The sequence below is a fragment of the Microtus ochrogaster genome, chromosome 18 (assembly GCF_000317375.1).
Source record: "Microtus ochrogaster isolate Prairie Vole_2 chromosome 18, MicOch1.0, whole genome shotgun sequence".
Taxonomy (NCBI): Eukaryota; Metazoa; Chordata; class Mammalia; order Rodentia; family Cricetidae; genus Microtus; species Microtus ochrogaster.
This window is the reverse complement of record NC_022020.1, coordinates 8533661-8554185: the sequence shown is the minus strand read 5'-3', so window position 1 is coordinate 8554185 and position 20525 is coordinate 8533661. Positions and strand designations below refer to the sequence as shown.

Genomic DNA, 20525 nt, shown 5'->3' with positions numbered 1-20525 from the left:
TTCTAGTTTATTAAACTCATTATTTTTTTTTTTTTTTTTTTTTTTGTCTAGGGATGTGTGTTCTACCATCATGAAGTGATAAGCAACTTGAGAGCCGTGAATCTGACCAGATGTTTCTAGATGATTACCTCATGACAAGAAACTCCTGACTGTAGTAATACGAGCAGTGGGGCTGCTCCCCAGCCCCCCGGCCGCCTGCCCGGCTAGCTTATGCCCCGAAATAATTACACGGACACTGTATTCTTTTAAACACTGCTTGGCTCTTTAGCTTTAGCCCTTTTCTCGGCTAACTCTCGCATCTGGACTAGCCCATTTCTAATCATCTGTGTGTAGCACCCCAAGGTGCGCTTACCGGGAAGATTCTAGACTACGTCCATCCTGGGTTGGAGCTTCATCGTGTGTGCCTCAGAGAGCAGAGCTCTCGCCTCTGCCCGCAGGAGTGGAGCATCGTGTCTCTCTTGTTCAAGTGCTGCCACCCCTGGGCATGTTCCTGCGTGTCTCTCTGAAGCTCTTCCACGTGCTCAGGAGGGCCCTGCCCTGCTGGAGCTCCACTCATTCTGAGGCCTGTGTATAGTTCCTGGGGGCCACTTGCTTCAGGCTTCTCAGCTGGAACAGCTAGGGCAGTAGCTCCAGGGGGCTCTGCAGAAGCAGCCCGCTCATGGCCCAGCACTGAATTTCTGCTCTCCAGTTCTACTGTATCCATTACCAGCTCTGGGGTAGCTTCATGATTCTGGGGACCCCTCTGGGCTGCTGGTCCAGCTGCAGGAGAGTCCATGACAATGTTTACTGGAGAGAAGTGAGCCTTGAGAAAGTTGAAGGTGGCATCTAGGTCCCACACAAGCTCCTGTCCATTGAGTTCATTATGGCAGGCTAAACACAGTTCACGGGGTGGCCACTGCAACTTGGGGAAGTAGGGGTCCTCACTCGGAGCACCTGAGAGGCGAGCGTTAACCCTGTTGTGGCTGGTCCAGAGCCAGAGAACGGCATTTCTGGGACTTGTTACCCGGTGCATAGAGGCAGCAGCCATCTGCTCAAAATGGTCAGCACAGTCTCTACAGCCAAAGAAGAACCGGACATAGTTCCGCATGGCTTGGAGGACCTCCTGGCCATCAGCTGGTTCTTGTGGATAAGTTTCACTATGCCGACTTGCCTGCACAGTCAGGAAGTGGAAGAGGACCCACAGGGAGCAGGGAAAGCCCCGAAAATGTGGCTCGCTGCCCTGGCAGCCAACCCAGTTCACCTTCTCAACAAGAACAGCATCCTCCTTCCTGTTGTCCAGAGCAGTTCTAAAGAAACTATAGGGGATCTTCTTTCTCGGCTGCTTGTGAAGCCAGTCATTTATGGAGTGCAGGAAATTCTGGACCAAAGGCCGGCCAGGGAAGTACTTGGCCAATACTGCCACAAACTTTTTCAGGGCCATCAGGCGATGTCCCTCCAGAACTGAGAACTTTCCCACTTCTACACGCAGGATGTAATGTAGAGAGGATTCCAGGTCGGCCATGTAGATCTTGGAGTGGTCTGCAAGCTTCCACACTGTGGGAGCTATGTTTTCAGCAGAGACTGGCGCAGCTGTGGTTGGGGGAGCCTCCCTGGTTGGTCCAGACAGTCCCCGCAGGTAGGATGTATAGAAAGGCCTGGACTCCATCAGCACAGGCACTCTGGAGATAGAGCCATTCCGAAATAGCAGGTAGCATGAGGCAAAGTCAGTGACATCAAACTTGCTCACCACGTCGCTCTCTGTATTTAAGACCCTGCGTACTCGTACACGGCGTTGGGAGAGGTCCAGAGCTACCTCTCTGCCCACGTAGGAGTTTTTGTCTTCAAAGATCAGGGCCAGGTACTCTGTGTTATTTTTTGCAAAGAATTCTTTGATCTCCTTCATCTTGGCAGGATGCAGAGGCGGAAAGGCTGAGGGCCATTTGTCACGGTGGGACTCCACGGCATCAATGAGCCTTTTTTGTAGCGTATGCACGTTAGCATCGGCCACTGGCAATGTTGTTCCAGAACTATTCTTGGACAAGGCCTTAAAAATCCTCACAGTTGGGAAGCCAGCGAAGTTGAAGTCTCGACAGACATTATTGGTCTCATCAGCACAGTCCAGGATAGAAGGGGTCGGTGCTGGCTTCCAGTCCCGCACGTCGTTGGCTAGCTCCCTCCATGTTGGGGCGAAGGCGATGCAGTGGCCACACCAGGAGGCGAAGAACTCCACGGCCCAGGCGCTGCTGGAGCCGAGCACAGTCGCCAGAGCGAGTGGGTTTGCCCCTGAGATGGAGCTTTCTGGGCCTTTATTTGCTCAAGAGACTCCTGATCTTGAGACTGTAGAAGTCACAGTTACACTGCAACTACCAGGTGGAAATAAAAGCCAATCCTGTGTAAAGCAAAATCTTGTACCGAGTGTAGTCGAGATGGTGACTGACTTCCAAGTCTGTTCAGTGGGGGAAACAGCGTCTGTTTTCTTTCTATCTAAACAACTGGCCTGTGTTCAAAGCCCACGTGACCATCCTGCTCATGTAGTAGCCACCATAGCTGTTGATAGTGCTCGGTCACCAGTAGGTCTTTATGTGCTGAAGTGGTGTAGGAGGTCCTTCTATTTATGTGTTTCTTTCATTGGTTAATCAATAAAAAAAACTTCTTGGCCTGATAGGGCAGAACTTAGGTAGGTGGGGAAGACAGAACTGAATTCTGGGAGGAAGAAAGCAGAGCCAGAGAGAGCCACCATGGAGACACCAAGTCAGACATGCTGAATCTTTCCCGGTAAGCCACGACCTCGTGGTGACATACAGATTATTAGAAATGGGTTAAATTAAGATATAAGAATTAGCCAATAAAAAACTAGAACTAATAGGCCAGGCAGTGCTTAAATGAATACAATTTCTGTGTGGTTATTTCAGGTGTAAGCTAGCCGGGCGGTTGGGACAAGCAAAGGGCCACTCCCCTCCTCATACAGCACTGAAGACCTTGTGTAGCAAAGCCTATGTTTTTATTGTCCTTTGTTTTAAAGATGATTGCAGGGCACATGCCTCACACATTTTTATATACTTTTTAAACTTTTAACTACATTCTTATTTATTTTAAAATTTTTATTATTTTATGTGTATGTGTAGTTTGCTAACATGTAAGTATGTGTACCACGTGCATGCTTAGTGCCCAAGAAGGTCAGAAGAGAGTCTCAGGTCCCCTGGGACTGGAGTTACAGATGATTGTGAGCTGCCAGGTGTGTTCTGGAAATCAATAAATTCTCCTAGCTGTAGAGCCAACTCTCCATCTCCTTGTTTATTTATTATCTTTTTGTGCATGCACACATGTTTATACATGGTATGTAGTGGAGGCCAGAGGACACTTTGCTAGAGTTGTTTTTTTTCTTCTACCATGTGGGTCCTGGGAATCTGACTCAGACCATCAAACTTGCCAGCAAACACCGTTCCTGATGAGTTACCTTGCTAGCTCTATGTCTTAATATATAAAAATCCTTTGTAATCTTCCAACAGAATCGAAGAATGTGAAACATAGTTCCATCGTCTTGATAGAGAAGAATGAAAAGCGGGAGCCACAGAGGAAGTAAAGTCTGTGGAGTTCTTCTAGGGAAGACACATTCCTGATGGGCCACATTTATAAATTCACAACATTTTATAAATCTTACTTTGCAATGAGATTCCCTTGTGTAAAGACCATTACTTCAAAATGAATTAAGCTCAGACCAATGAAGGAGAAAAATAGAATCGTGTGTGTAGAAGAAACACTGAATGAAAAATAGGAACTTTCATAAACGTGGGCTGTCAGAAGACAGCAAACCAAGAGGATGGGAGACAAATGTCAGGTGTGTAGAGGAAAGCCATCTATCCACCAAGCAAGAGGGCCAGGCTGAGCACTAAGCTGAAGATGTACAGCATCAATATCTTGTCAACACTGCTCTGAGGGGCTCAATGAGGCCACTCTTGAAGAGGAGCATGGAGACATTCAGTCCTGGTTCAGAGGGTGTTCGTGAAAAATTCTGGAAATCTGATAAAATGGTGTGTGATTTTGGGAGGGGGGGTCAGACACTAGAAGGTGAGCCACATGTGGGAGCCATATGTGGGGACATAGTACAGATATTGCGGTTCAGTGACTCAGGGCTTTTCAAAATAATACCAACTTAATGTACCTGTAATAGGTTTAGAGCAAAAGCCAGGTGCAGGGATTCCTCATCTGAATCCCTGATTCAGCTGAACCACTTGTCCCAATATGTCAATCAAGGAGACCAGTAAGTAATGGTGAAGAGGAGAGAAAGGAAATTTAGTCAAGGTGACCACAATGGGAAGCACACCTGGAGGGGCTCAGTGGCTCCAAGAACATCTTTGGCTCATCTCATGTACTTTAGTTTATGTCAAAGGAAGAATTAGTGCTTAGTACAGCTCTGTGATGAAGATGTCGGTCTAGATGTCTGACGGATCATTATTTGGGTTCTGGTTCTGTGAAGTAGGTCAAGGAAGTCCTTATTGCTTGAGAGAGCAACCTGGTTCCAAGAGGATGCTGGCTCCTGCTCAAGAGTGCACCTGCTCATCATGGATGACTGCTCTCATCTGGGGTGTGGACTGTCCTGTATCCCATGACACGGACTGGGTGGTTTTAGTTCCCTATCATAAAGATGTTTTTCCCTTCTCTCCCTTCCCCTCCTCTCTCCTCCTTTCTGCTTCCCTTTCTTTTTTCTCTCCTTCCCTCCCTCCATCCCTTCTTCCTTCCTTCCTCCTCCTCTTCTTTTTCTTCTCTTCCTCCTTCTTTTGGTTTTTCAAGTTTTCTCTGTGTAGCACTGATGATCCTGGAACTCGATCTGTAGACCAGGCTGGCCTTGAACTCAGAGATATAGCTGTTTCTGCCTCCTGAGTGCTGAGATTAAAGGCATGTCACCACACTGAAGTGGTAAAGATATTTTTCAGTCAATCCTGTTTTTCTGGAATGCAAAATGACTGTAGATTTAGAGGAAATGACTTGACATCTTCTGGTCTGCTCTTTGGAAGCAATGAACAGGCAATAAAAGCTAAGATAACTTAAAGGAGACAGACACAGAATGAAGGCAGAGGTGCAGGTGTTTCTCCTGCTTTCAGTCACTGTGTGGGCCCAAGTGAGGAGTCGGTGCTTTTGAGCACATGCTCCGTGTGGTAGGGAGAAAAGGGTCTGGATTTGAGCTCTTCACCTGTAGAAGTACAAAAGTAGATGATCCCTTTGAGCCTACCATAAAGGGCTGTGCCCCACATTCCAGAAAAATGGCAGGGCAGCAAGAGACAAGTATACCACTTGGGAGCCTTTGGATTTAAGATCCAGAGATCCAGGAAAAATGATATCCATTTTTATGTCTTGTTTCTATCAGGCATGAACATGCATATAGAAAAATGTCTGGACAAAAAGGGTTTGATCTAATAACAAGGCAAGCGTGGACCCAGCAGCACCCGACTGTTCAGGTTCTTCTCAGTCCCTCTCCTGGGAATTGGACAAAGCATGTCATACTTTTTTTATGACCACTGCCACAGAAGAGTGCAGGCAAGGGAAGAGAGGTGTGTCAAGGTCTGTGACAGGCTTTGGGGACAGGCATTCCTGTTTCAGTTCTGTGCCCTGGGGAAGGGGCTTTCTAGATTCTCTGACCTCCCTCAGTGGAGAGCGGGACTGAGAGGCAGGAAGAGGCCAGAGACTTTTCTTCAGAATGGGTTTCCAAAAACCAAAACCAAACCAAACATACAAACAAAAAAAGAGAAACTTTTCTTCTAAGGATGATTCTAAGGCCTTTACTTGGCGAAATCATTTTTTCCTACCACCACCAAAACTTAAGTAAGTACATGAATCCTTTCAGGGTCTCCTGAAAATGTGCACTGTGAATCTCTGAGTTTGGGTGGGTGCTAATATTCAGCGTTTCTAACACGACCCAGACAATGCCCATGAAATTGCTTCAACAGCTGATTAATAAAACACTCTAAAATGAGCCTATATTGATTGCATGCGATAGTGGCTTTCACTGTGACCTTTCCATTAATGTATATAACATATTCTGTCGGATTCATCTGCTCGTCCCCTTATTCCCAGGGAGTTCTACTTTCTGTCTTTTGTTGTGTGTTATCTCATGAATTCAATTAGGGTTGCTTATAGAAGCAAGGGTAAGAGTTGTTCTCAGAAGCTTGGGAGCATTATCAGTGGCCACAGCACTGAAGGAAATGTTAAGAAATGAATTTCATCTGGTGGCGGCCAGGCAGCCCTCATATTCTAATGTGGACAATTTAAATGATCCTTGAAGAGACGACTGCATGGTAATATATTGAAGGGTTAGGACTATGGCTTTCATATTTATTTGGTAATTTCTTGACATGTTTTCAGTTGTTAGTATTCTCAGATAATGGGCTGTGCTGTGTTACATTGCCTCAGGGAAACAGCTATGACCTCACTGCTTTATTTGGGTGACTGACAGCTGGTGTCCTAGGTTGCTCTAATTTGGTCACTATACAAGGAAAACTATAAAGAATGACACTACCTTTATCCAATTCTAATTGCAACATGATGTACTAGGATGTTCCCTCCATTCTTCCTCTTTTTTTTTCCCCTCTTCTTTTAAGCTGCTACTGAGTCAATGGAACCCAGCCAAAACCCTGGAAGCCGTCCAGACCTGCGCATTTCTCTTGCCCATTACAGCTGAAACTGTACTAGCGAAGCAGAAATAGCTCTACATACAGAAACATTTCCCCCTACAATTTAAGATTACTACTGGCATGCCAAATCAATATTAGGGACATGTTTAATACACTTATGTATTTGGGGGGTAGGGAATAGAAATAACACCTTTTATTTCAGTACCAATTTGAAGGGGGCTGACTTCATGCTCTGAATAGAGATCTCAGCCCATAATCTTGGGTTCCTGAGCACACAGCACCAGTTTAGCTTCTAATTTACTCTCTGGTGACTTAGTGGTATTGCTTAATTATAGCAGTTGCAAATTCCATCCTCCCAAATACATCACAGGCAGCCAAACATCTGCGGGGTTCTGCAGGAGGGAGGACGCCAAAATGAAATGCTCATTTTTGTATTATTTTGCTTTTATTAGTTTTTAATACATATATGTAATAAACAAGATGAGCAAGACAACACTTAAATATGCACCAATGGTAATCAAATGTAAGATATTAAGTTACACAAATGCCCCTTCTATGAAAGGAATAGGCCTCTCTAGAGATGCGAGGCTGTGGCGGGGTATGTGTTAAAATAACACTGACGTTTCAGCGACCGGGTAGAAGGAAGAAGAGTTTTGAGCATGGAAGTGTAGATCAGAGGAAGTCCTGCAGAACACCTTGGTGCCAATGTCCTGGGGAAGTGGAGGGCTAACTACTGACCCATTGACACCTTTTGATTCACGAGGCTGGGCTTCCATTAAAGCGGACAAAGCAGAGTAATATCAGGCTCAGAGGTCAAAGCTGTGCTAGCCCTGATTTGTCTTGACTTGGTGACGGATAGATAATGGCAAAACAATGGCTATTTTCAATAAAAGATGTTTTCAAGGAAAGCCTAAAGTACTATCATTTTAAGAAATTAACTTTATCCATTATGTGACAAACCAAAAGATATAAGGCTGGGTGTGGGAGAGAATGCCTTTAATACCAGCACTTGGGAGGCAGAAGCAGGCATATTACTGTGAATTTGAAGCTAGCCTGGTCTGTGTCATAACCCCCAGGCTAACCAGGATGATGTAGTAAGACCCTGTTTAAAAGAAAAAAAGTGAACTAATTTCTCATGTCTAAGTGTGTGAAACCTCGTTGGGAGCTGTTTTTTCTTTGTTACAGAAAGATATTTCCCATCATTTATCCCTAGGACGCATGTGAGAAAGCCAGGGGTGGCCGGACATGCCTGTGCTCCCAAAACTGGGGAGATGGAGACTAGCTCATCCCCAGGGATTACTGTTAGCCAGCTCTGCCTACATGGTAAGTTCCAAGTCAGTGAGAGGCCCTGCCTCAAGTCAAGGTGGATGGTACCCGGGAATGATATCCAAGGTTGACAACCGACTTTCACATGCTTACATGTGTAGGTATAGCCAAACACACACAAGCATGCGTACACACACACACACACACACACACACACACACTGAAGAGGAGGAGGACTATTCTTAACTATAATCCTTTGAAAACACCATAATGAAATCAACTGCAAACTTCACAGAGATTCATTCTTCTTGTGCAATAGTATTTGTAAAAACTCAAAAAGAGAAGGGGAAAGCAGAAAAAAGTACAAAATATAAAAAAAATAGCTAATTAAAAAAATTGCTTCTCATATGCTCAGCAGGGATCTGGTAAGAATTAAGCTGAGGCTAATGGAGCTCTCAGCCCCCATATAACACCACCGAGGGAGGAAGGCTGGATATTGCCTTCTAGGAGGCAAACAGCTTAAGGAGCTCAGTGGATGTCTTTGTGAAGCCTACTGAGCAAATGCTCCTGTCCCCAGTTGGTGTGATGATCATCTCCAATAGGGTAATATTGCTGTCACTGTGGAGCTAGGTGTGACCCTTGTGAGTGCTTACAGCTTCGTCATCTCAATGAGGTGTTAGCTGGAAGCTGAGGGAGACAGGCAAGGGCCTCTTATTAGGCCAGCCCGAAGCCCAGGGTCTTGTGGATGCCTAGGAGCGTGCTAGGCATATATACGGTTTATTAGGAAGACTCAGCCATTCCCTTTGCTGAACCCATGTGTGGTTCACATATATATATACACACATATATATATATGTGTGTATATATATATATATATATTTAAACGAATACACAAAGCAACATGTTTCACTATGGCATACACTTCCTTGTGTCTAAGCCTCTTTCCTTGCCCCTCTGAGTCCACTTTCCCTCTTTCCACTTACAGGTCATGCATAGTCCTTCACCCTCTCCTTTCTTAAAAGCCTCTCCTCAGCTTGGTTATAAAGCACCTTCTGCATAAGCACAGGATCCATAGAAACACACAGTGCTTCCGTGTTGAGGGGGCGGGGCAGGGGAAGACAAAGGTTACGGGCCCTCTGCCTCCTGCTCTTACCACCTTTGAAACCTGAGATTCTAAGGAGATGGCAGAATGATTTAAAGGACATTGGGTGACACAGAGAGTGCTAATCTTTTTGTTCAAGTTAACAGTTTTGTTTAAAATCAACCACTAAGGCCAGGGTGGTGGTACACTCCTTTAATCCCAGGCAGGCAGATTTCTGTGAGTTTGAGGTCAGCCTGGTCTGCAAAGCTAGTTCTAGGACAGACAATGCTACACAGCAAAGCCCTGTCTCTAAAAACCAAAACCAACTAAGCCAAAAAAAAAAAAAAACCCAAACCAGAAAACAACCAATTACTAATCCAATGGTAGATTCCTTTTAAAGTTTAGAATTGCAAAATCAAATATTAATTATGTCTAATTCTTCATTTTTATTTAATATTTTTTGACAGTGTGTGTGTGTGTGTGTGTGTGTGTGTGTGTGTGAGTGCGTGCATGCAAGTGTACCTGATTGTCCTGGAGTTCACTAGGCTGGCCTCCACCTTACAGAGCTGTTCCTTCCTCTGCTTCCCGAGACGAGTATTAGGAGTAAAGACGTGATCACCCCCATCCCCTTGTCAGATTCTTCAGTCTTTGAGTGTGAGTTTAACAAATGTTCATATTGTTACAACTTGGGGTTGAAGAATTTAAGAAGCCTGAGATAGTGAATGGTCTCACACTTTGGCTATGAATGACTTAAACCTTCCAAATCAAATGGTAGTTGGGTCACTTTTGCCATGCGAGGGGAGGAAAATAAAACTTTCTTTTCTTTAAAAACAAGTGGCTTGGCTCTTGCGGCTTCTGTAACTTGAAGTGCCGAGGCTGCAAGCTTCTAAACAGATGGGGATGTAAAGACAGAATAACTATGGAGAAAGGGAAATTATTTTCAGATAAGTAGACATAGCTATTTTGTATTTATTAACGAGGGTGTATTTGGCATTTCAGCACCCATAAATAAAGACCCTTTGTCTTCTTGAGTGACTTAGGTTGGACTAAACTCAAGCCTGTTGACATTGATTTTGAATTCTGCATGACATCAAGGAGTTTCCCAACTCTAAATATATTTTAGTAAAATACCTAGAGTAGAAAATTATGGAATGTGTTTTTAAGTTCATTGAAACCAAACCACACAAGTTAATGTGATCCCACCACTCCCGCCTAAGAATGCATTCTTATTTTCCTCCAGAGTCCTTCAGCTAAGGGGTGGAAGAAACGAGCCCATCCTCTTTACATTAACTTTAGAACTAGGGTAATTAAAAACTCCGGTTACCAAAGGATTCAGAGTAGATTAGCAATCTGAAAAGCCCTGAAACAAATAGGATAACTCTGTTCTCTTGGTTGTGTGAGACTCTGCAGGTTGACTGGGGCCATTGCCTCCTTTTTGCTTTTAATTCATTCCTGGTGGCAACATTCTCTCTTTCTTGTAGGTTGGAGTTAGCACAGAAGAGAAAAACTATTGTTTGGAAGGAGGGGCCTGGTAATGGTGTAGAGGGCCATTGAGAGTTGAACTCAGATTATTGAATTGAGAATCCAGAGTTCTTACCACTATGTCAGGTAACCCACAAATGGTCCCTGCTAGGTTTACCATGCTCCAGTGGATGGTCCCATACCCATGTGTATGTGGGTAGCACAAATTGGACTCAATGTGAGAAGAAGAGGAAGAGGCTGGAGATGATGATGAGATGAAATTGGGAGGGGTTGGGGATGGATTGGGAGGAGTTAGTGGGAGGAGTGGATGGTGGTGAACATGATTAAAATACATTTTGTGCATGTATGAAATTCTCAAAGAATTAATAAAAATAAAATACTAAAGATACTAAGGCATTCTTATACTTATTTGAAAATGTGATAAATAACATTTGCTAAAACAAATGATCTGGTGAACCCAAGTCCAATTTATTATGGATAGTTTAGTGCTGTGTCGTCTATCAGTCAGTGGTGTAGTGGGTCTTCCTGTTCCCATGGTCAGCAGTTCCTTTTCCTGCATGCTGGTTTACTGTTGAGCCTAATAGGGAGGTGGAAAGTCTGCCCTTTAGAGGGGCTGATACTTTGGGGGATAATTCTTTCCTTTGGCAGTATTTCACCCCTTTTCTGAAACACTGAAGTGTAGTAGGGAGGTTGCTTGTTCATTTCCCGGCTGCCCAGACTCCTGTAATAATCATATAGAAACCATATTATTTGAATCACAGCTTAACTCATTAGCTATAGCTTCTTATTTGCTAACTCTTCTTCTTTTTTTTAAATGTTTATTTATTTATTATGTATATATTATTCTGTCTGTGTGTATGTCTGCAGACCAGAAGAGGGCACCAGAACTCATTACAGATGGTTGTGAGCCACCATATGGTTGCTGGGACTTGAACTCAGAACCTTTGGAAGAGCAGGCAATGCTCCCAACCACTGAGCCATCTCTCCAGGCCCCTTATTTGCTAACTCTTACATCTTAATTTAACCCATCTCCATTAATCTGTGCATCACCATGAGGTTGTGGCCTACCAGCAAAGTTTCAGGGTGTCTGTCTCCCATGCAGCTCCATGTCTTCTCCTTGACTCCGCCTCCTTTCTTCCAGCATTCCCTGCCTAACTCTACTCAACCAATCATGGGCTAAAACAGTTTCTTTAGAAACCAGTGGTATTCGCAGCATACAGAGGGGAATTGCACATCACTGAAGTCTCATATTTACCTTTTTCTTTGTGATATTGGGGATCAAACACAGGTCCTCAAACATGCTTGGCAAGTATTCTTAACCCTTCCACTTCTCACAGTCTGCCTTTGTCACAACCCTGATAGACTTTTGAAGAGTATGAATTGGTTATTTTATAGAATGCTTCAATGTGTAAATTCTGCAAGGGCATTCTATTACATAGCCACAGCACAACCATCAAAATCAGAACACTAACTTCCATGTACCACTATTATCTGCTCCACAATATCCAAATTTGGCTAATTTCCCCAATAATGTTTTCAATAGTAGAGAGAATTCTAGGTGGTGCATTATGTTCAACGGCCAAGTTTATCAACTCTCCCCTCCCCTTCCCTCCTTCCTTCCCTCCCTCCCTCCTTCTATCATCCCTCCTCCCCCCAAACACACTCAGCCACATCCCTGCCCTAGTTGACCTTAGTTTCGCAGATCTGTCTGCTGGGCAGCATCCTTTTTGTGCTTGCTCTCGTGCCTCTACCACTGCTGATTCTTTCTCCCTAAAAGCTTTTCTCTATAGTGGCAAACAGCATACATAGGGTTAAATAACCAACGTTTAGAAAAAATGTTGCCCTTTGTCCATTATGGAGCATGCCTGATAACTTGTAATATTCTACTTCTGATTAAAAAAACCAACAGCAGTGATGTATTGATATGCCTTCCTTTGGAGATATTATTCTTCACAAGCACAGTGGGTAATGTTGGAATTATTTTAATTGAGCCCAAACATTTCAGTACTGCTTTCCAGAAAATTCAGGGTGGAAAATGCCTTTGTTTCTTGTTAGCGGTGGTCACCTGCCTTCCAGAGGTTGTTGCGATGTTTTTGGTGACCATGCCTGTCACCTGTTTTTGACTAACAGACATCTAGTTTGCCCCTTATTTACCTCTCCACATGGAATGACATCCAGAATGTTCTTGCTGAATCAACGTTTCTGGTTCTCAACTTTCTTTTCAGTCCCCTCACCTCTGTGAAGGAGCCGTCAGGCCTAGGGATTCAGCTTTGTCGCACGGGTGCACACTTCAAAGGCATTTCGACGTTCACACTTCAAAATTAAAATATACATTTTCTTTTCAGAGACTGAGCATTGAAACAGAATCGCATGGGATATGGAAGTGGTAGAGTAGAACAGGAAAAACTCTAACACAGAAACAAGCACTTCCCAGGGAATTAACTTTCTCAAACATGTGTTTCCCAGGGCACTGGAAACACTAATTTCTGTGTTGTTGGTATTGTTTCTTTGTTCTACCCTGCCACTTCCTTGTCCCACGTGACTCCATTTCACACCTCAGTCGCCAAGTAAGAAAATGTATATTTCAGGTTAGATTTTAACTTTAAGCACAATTTTGAAGAACTCCCAGCATTAAAAATGCTGACACCAAGGGTCTTTGCTGAATGGTGTGATCCGAGAGAGTCCTCTCCACAGGGACAGCTGTGGCATCTGGAGACAGGCGGCGTCTCCCCCTCAAGCCATATATCATTTAACTGCCGTCCTGTGGGGACCAGTGGAGTCTTGGCACGTGAGCTGCCTGGTGTGTGACATGGAAGGTTCCATATTTCAGAATAATCACCCAATTACAGACTGTTACAATGGGTGTGAAGTGTCCCTCTGCTGGCCTGATGGATGGCCCATTGAAGCCGATGCCGCGGAGGGTTTTCCGTTTCTGCTGTCCTCCGGCGGTGGTATTGTTTACTCTGCATTTGAGGGGAGCTCACTAGTGTCTGGATGATCACAGAATAAGGCCTTTATGAGGAGGTGGGTTGAAAGAGGAGGGTACCCAATGTGAGCCCCTCCAACCTAGAACACGGCTAGTCTGTGGCCAGTTTGGGGTCCTCACTCAGAGTGACATGGTGGGCTCAGACCATAGGTTATGGATACTTTTGTCTCAGTTGTGCCCAGCAGGCCTCCTTCTCGTTCTTCCCCCTTTGCCAGTCAAGAAGGAACGGTTTTCTTATTCCAGGGAAACAAAGCACATATTTGCCCATTTTTCACCCTAGATTTAAGCAAGTTGAGCCAGTCCTCTAATAGTTAAATAAGTATACAAATACTCTTTTATTTTCTGGCTCCTAGTGAGAGAGTTTTAGGTTTTTCTGTAAGCTAAGAGGAAATAGGTTTTGGAGAATAAATAGAATAATTCATTGGATCTTGGTAAGAGGGACAACAGAGACATATGTCAACAAGATTACAACCTCTTAAATCTAGACTGTCCCTACACTGACCCATCAGCAGTGCAGGATTTGAAATGAGGAAGATTAGTAACTTGTTTTAAAAAAGATTTTATATTTATTTTAAATTATGTCTCTGTGTGTGGGTTTGTGTATGTGAGTGCAATGCTAGTAGAAGCCAGAAGAGGGCGTCTGATCTCCTGGTGGAGTGCCAGGTGGTTGTTATCCACGAGGTATGGGTCCTGGGTACTGAATTTGGGTCCCTCAAGAGTTGTACAGGATCTGAATCAATCCTCCAGTCCCAGCATCTCTTTTTTTTTTTTCAGCCCCAATTAAGTATTTTCCTTTATTAAACATCTAGCATCTCTTTAAGGATGTTAGTCAGCACCGAATGTAGACAGACTTTCCACGATCATCTGGCTGCCAGACACTTGCCTTACACCAGGTTTGCAATTGTGAACCATACGTAAACTCTTTATTCAGACTGTTGAACAAACTCTAAGCTTGGGCTAGGGTTGAGGATCATAAGGAGCAGCCAGACACCTGCTACAGGGACTTTAGAGCTGTACACAATATTCAAGTGCGGAACAGGATCCCGGAAACAGTGAGATCTAGGGGTGATCAATCTTGGTGGAGAGAGAATTTGGGAATATGTTTCCAGAAGTAATGCTGCTTGATCTGGATTTCTGATGAATGTTCAAGAGAGACACAGATTCACCTAAGTGGAAGAAGTACTGGCCAAGAGTGGGAGACACATCAGCCCCGGTCTGTCCCTTAGCATTGTGGGGATATGACAGGTACGTTGGGGAAGCCTACTCAGTGCCACCAATAACTTTGAGGTGAGATCTGTTTAGATCTGTTTAGAGGTTGGGGTGCTCAGAGATCAGGAGGAAGCAGCATTAAAAAGAAGGTGGCTTCCGCCAGAGCTTTCTCCTCGGCCCTCTGTGGTCCTGTTAATGGACTCCACGTCTCACCTGGCTCAAGTGGTCACTAAGTACTGACTGAGGTTTCATCTTGAAGGTTCTCTTTCAAAGTTGTAGACACATGGTTGTACATTTTCTCAAAGTGACAGCTTGGCTGGTCTGGACAAAGAGGGCAGGATGACCATGTTTTCAGCAGTCTCAAGGATAGGATATTTATTTCTTCTTGAAATAGGTGTCTGTCATCCTATTAGGTAGCTCCGTATGGACTCTTGTTTGGCTCTATGCTTTGGTATTTCTGAGCATTGATTTATACTATAGAACACATTTGTCTGCTCCTGAATATTGTCTTCTCAGACAGTTTAGTGTCCACTCATAGATCACAATGACATCTCCTCAGAACTTAAAAAGTGAACCTGTTAAATGAACATACTTCTTTTTATAAGGCAACGTGAGTGAGATAGCCAGGGTGGCCTGCAAGCTTCCTTGGGTACCAGAAAGAATAAACGTCAAAGTTCTGATTGAGTCTATCATTGTAGCCTGCTTTTGTTATAAGTCTCTTGATTTCTCATGCTTTATAACACCCTTTTATTGTACTGATGTCTTTTATCAGAAGGTATTTACAAACCACTTTTAAAAACAGAAAATTTGAGACTGGAGAGATGTCTCAGCAGGTAAGACCACTTGCTGCTCCTGTAGAGGGCCTGGGTTCAGTTCTCAGTACCCAATGGGGGCTTACAATTGACTGTAGCTACAGTTCCAGGGGGTCCAACATACTCTTCTGGGCCCTACAGGAACGGCCCAAGTATGGTACACATATACAGATGCACATAAAACACTCATGCAAGTAAAATAAAAAACCAAATAGATATCATACACACATAAATATAAAAATTAAAAAATAGGCAAGGGTCTAGAAAATAATCATAGACAATGAAAGCATAACATTTTATTAAATAGCAATGAAATAGTATACGTGAAAACCCTTTCGTTAAGTGTTAGTTCATGGGTTCTGGTGTGGCTGTTATCCTCTCAGTTGGGCCGTGTGATTGACAGGACATGGTCTCACTCCTACTGGAATGCTTGTGCGGGTAGTTGCCCTGATAAATTCCTGTAGATTCATCTCTCATCTCTAGACATGTCTAAGCACTTGTGTATATGTATCTGGGTAACCATAACTATCATTAGTTATGTATTTCACAGAACACAGAAATTTAAAGCTGAAAGGAAGGTAATCATCCAAATCCTATTAACACAAGCGATAGATGGGCATTTTGAAACCCCGAAGACATTATAATGTAAGCTGGCAAGCTGTAGGTTATTGCACGGGCTCAGTGGGACTCTCTTAGAAATGTGTGGGTGGGGTCTGAGGGATCCTGGGTGGACTTGCACTATGTGGGTGGCGCCTGAGGGATCCTGGGTGGGCCTGCATTGTGTGGGTGGGGCCCGAGAGATCCTGAGTGGGCCTGCATTGTGTGGGTGGAGCCTGAGGGATCCTGGGTGGACTTGCACTGTGTGGGCGGGGCCTGAAGGATCCTGGGTGGGCTTGCATTGTTCTTCCTGAAACGGCAAACAGAAACTTGGCTTGGGACTTTCTTGTGGAAAATAAGTTTCCATCTAGTTATTTATTTATACCTGTCTTCTCTGCTGACATTGCCCCCGCGGCAATGCCTTAGTCACATTTCTATACTTGGAAGACCACAGGCACAAGTTGGCTGAGAGAATGAATGAATGGATGAATGAATGAATGAACCCTTTGCTAAGCATGAGCATTAGCTGGAAGATTCTGCTGCTGTTACTTCTTTACTGTTTTGTAGGGTGCACTGTTCACACAGACCACATGGATCGTATATAGCTAAGAATGAATGAATAAATGAATAAAATTAAATAAAATTTATGCCCTGGCAATGCTGAAGCATGCGTGGACAGCCCGTATATGGTGGTTCTGTTGAACTTGTCCACATTGGGTATCATGGGCTATGTTGATGAGGACAACTGACCAGGTCTCTTCCTCAAGAGGGTACTAGATCTCATTAAAAATGTGTGAGCCACCATGTGGTTGTTGGGAATTGAACTCAGGACCTTTGGAAGAGCAGGCAATGCTCTTTACCTCTGAGCCATATCTCCAGTCCAACATATAGTCAAGACAGTGAACCAAATGGCACCTTATAAGATTGGAAAAACCCAAGTGTTCCATGAGGAGAGAATCAAAGAAACTTGGTGAAGAGTTGCTATCTGTTGCTAGAACAAAGGAATCAAGGAAGGTGCCAAAGTTGGAGCAGTTCTACCTCTGCAACTGGAGGGCCTGGATGCTGGAGGGTGGGGAGAGAGATTGGGTGGGAGGAGATAAAATAATGTGCAGGCTGCTATATAACAATCTGGAGCCCACTTTCTTTTCTGTTTCTGTGAGCCAACATGGCTGCCGAGGCTCTAGTTCTCACAGTTCAGTCAACTGCCAGGGAGGAGGGAAAAGGATGGGAAGAAAAAGGGGCCAAAATGAACATGTTTCCTGTTCCTTTCTGTTCTTTTCCTCTTAAAGATTTATTTTATTTTGTATTGTGTGTGTGTGTGGGGGGGTATGCACATGCTGAATGCACATTCTCATGATGACAGAAGAGGGCACTGGATCCCCTGGAGCTAGAGTTATGGGTGGTTGTGAGCCACCCTCCACAGGTGCTGGGAACTGAACCTGGGTTCTCTGCAAGAGCAACAAGTACTCAGATTGGCGGAGCATCTTGCCAACTCCAGGTTTCTTTTCTCCTGTGCTTGCCTCTTGTTGACCACAACTCTGTCACGTGGCTCTGCTATGCTATAAGGCTTTCGAAAACACAGTGTTTTAGCTAGGTATATGTGCTAAGTAAAATTCAGAGGGTTGTATTTTTTTTTTTTTTGACAATGGAGAAGGTGAAGCTGGCTATTGTGGTCTCACTACCTGTCTTTGTCTCATAAAGCTGCATATAAAATACTCTCTGACCCCTAATTAAGTGCTGTTTTCTGGCTGAAGATGTGAGCTCTTGGGTAGAGGCAGAATGGGAGAGTGGGGAGTGTCCCAGGCTCAGTGGCCAGTGCCAGACTTTGCAAACAAACATTTATCTTGGATGTGATATTAAATTTCTCTAGTTTGTGTATAAATTTCTCTCTCTCTCTCCATCTGGTTTTTCTCTGTAACTTTGGAGCCTGTCCTAAAACTAGCTCTGGCCTCGAACTCACAAGAGAGCCACCTGTCTCTGCCTCCCGAGTGCTGGGATTAAAGGTGTGCGCTACCACCATCCAGCTATAAATCTCCTAAAACGGTTTGCTGGATAGAATAATCTCTGAACTGTTTCCTTTGTACCTGTGCATGTGATTGTGTGTGGTTGTGAGTGCATGTGTGTTGTGTGTGTGAGCAGAGACAGCATACAGTGTTGCTCTTCCTTTTATTTGAGGCAGGACTTCTGGGACTCTGTCTCTGCCTAGTGTTTTGCTGTAGGAACACTGAGTTTAGTCAGTGATCCTCAACTTTTCCAATGCTGCAACCCCTGAATACTGTTCCTCATGTTATGGTGACCTCCAACCATACAACTGTTTTCATTGCTACTTCAACTATAATTTTGCTACTGTTTTGAACTGTAATGTAAATATTTTGGAGACAGGTTTTCTGAAGGGGTCATGACCCACAGGTTGAGAATTGTAGGATTAGATGCTCAGAACCCCAGTAGGGCTTTATGTGGACTCACTGGGTCCTCACACTTTCCCAGAGAGTTCTTTACCCACAGCGCCATACCCTCAGTCCAGATCCCAGAATCTCTAGAATATCTCATGACAATAAAAACCAATTATACTAATAATGAAAACTGAACTAGTCACAGGACTCTGTGTCTCTGTGTAGGTCTGTCATGGATGTATGTATATCTTTGAGAGCCATCTTAAGGCTCAATGGTTATGGTGGCTTCAAGCCACCTCTTCTTCTCAATTTGACTGTTTGGTCAAGTGAAGACCGGAGTGCTGTCTACTCACGGACAGCAGCTCTTCTGCTGTTCGCTCGACAGCAAGACTCTGTTTGACTTCAGTGTCTGCAGTCTCAGGACCTCTTTATCTTCAAGCTGGCTGCTTTGGTTCCCTTTCTGCTTGGCACATATGTACAACTCTCTCCTAGGAGAAGGGACTGTCCAGTGTCTGGGAGGGACTGCTTTGTTCCCTGGAATGTGGAGGAGAAATAGGGCATTGTGCACTGGCCCTTATACATGATATGGTTACCATGAAAATTCCTGTCTCCAAGGAATTGCACCCATCTTAGTGCTCACAGCTACCTGTGACTCCAGTTCTAGGGAGCTGATAACCTCTTCTGGCACCCAAAGGCACTGTTATCCCTGACAACACCACTAGCTTCTCAGTCCTCCATCCTAAAGACGTTTTCTTCTCAGTCCTCCTGGATGTCCACTCCCAAGACGTTTTGTCTTCACATAGGTGGATCCTGATACTCATGCTCCCCAGATCCTCTATGCTCTTCTCCCAAACTCTCAAAGACCTCCTACTCCATCCCTCTCAAACACAAGAGGGTCCAACAGTTCCTTCTCTCTACACTTTTATGCAGGTAGTAGCTCCTTCCTGTTGGATGGCCAGATCAGATTACTGACCCTTTCATTGTCAGTAAAGACAATAATCGTGCTGACATACAGCCTGTCAGGTCGCCCTTTCTTCTCTTGTAACTAATCCCACTTCCTCCCAAGCTGCCCTACTGCAGATCCCAGATAACATCCTTAACCCTCCCTCAACACAGGACACTTCCCCAATCCCCACTACCTCAGCCTGCAGTCCCTAATCCATAAACGTCTCAACTCTCTTCTCACACCCCTAACTTTCCTCTGCCCAAATGATTACCAAACACAAACCGCCAATTGCCTGAATTAATTAACTATCCAGACATCAAACACTTTGAAGAAGTCATACTCCCAATTACAAGATGCAACTAAACCCAAGCCATCTCCTCTCTGACCCATGCACACTTATATGGCCAAATCCTTACTTGGGTCAAGGTCATCCACCCCCCCCCCCATGTGTCACTGATATCCTCTTCAATGCCTCCACTACTTTCTTTGGCCCTTTCTTCAATGCCCTAAGTTAACCGCAGCCCCTCTCACAGCCAATACCCAACACTGCTACTGACCACCTGTCCCCTTGACTATCCAAATCCCAATTCTCTCAACCTTTCCACACCAACCCCCAAAACCTACTGCAGACTTTCCCTTCTATCATGTATCAAAACCTCCTCAATCATTCACGTTCCTAAAATATTTCTATTTCAGAACCCACCTGAACACCCCAAAAAAGACTATCCTAATGTAACTGAAGCCTCTCAAGTTATATTCTCCTCAACACAACCAGACCCTTCTTTCAGAGAATAGTTGTTCTCCGTTAACCTGATAGAGTCAATCAAAAGTTTCCCAATTCCTCTCAAGAATTCTCAAACACATTCCAGATAAGTTTTCCTGCCTACTGCCTATTACTAAGCGGGGTTCTGTTATTCTCTAAAAAGTGTCAGGTGTCCTGAGCTGGGCAGCAGTGGGTGACTCAAAGGGGCAGCAGTTTCCTGATGGCCAGCGGAGGGCCATGAGGGGCAGCTGGTTCCACAACTAGAGTCCCAGGAGCGTCCCAGGCAGGTGAGAGACCACGGTGGTTGAGAGACAGATATGCCATACAGAGAGAGTTTGAGTATAGAGTTATGGAGAGAAAGGGGAAGAGGAAGAGAGAGAGA

The 20525-nt window shown here is 44.4% G+C and overlaps 1 protein-coding gene across 1 annotated transcript in view; it reads right to left on the bottom strand.

Moving 5' to 3' along the window:
* Window positions 1-20525, bottom strand: part of LOC101993332 (sulfhydryl oxidase 1-like) — a 118350-nt gene that overhangs the window by 877 nt on the left and 96948 nt on the right. The window contains exon 4 of the mRNA XM_013349363.1: window positions 447-2283. Within this exon, the coding sequence (XP_013204817.1) occupies window positions 447-2283 (1837 nt within the window). The remainder of the gene's footprint in view (window positions 1-446; window positions 2284-20525) is intronic.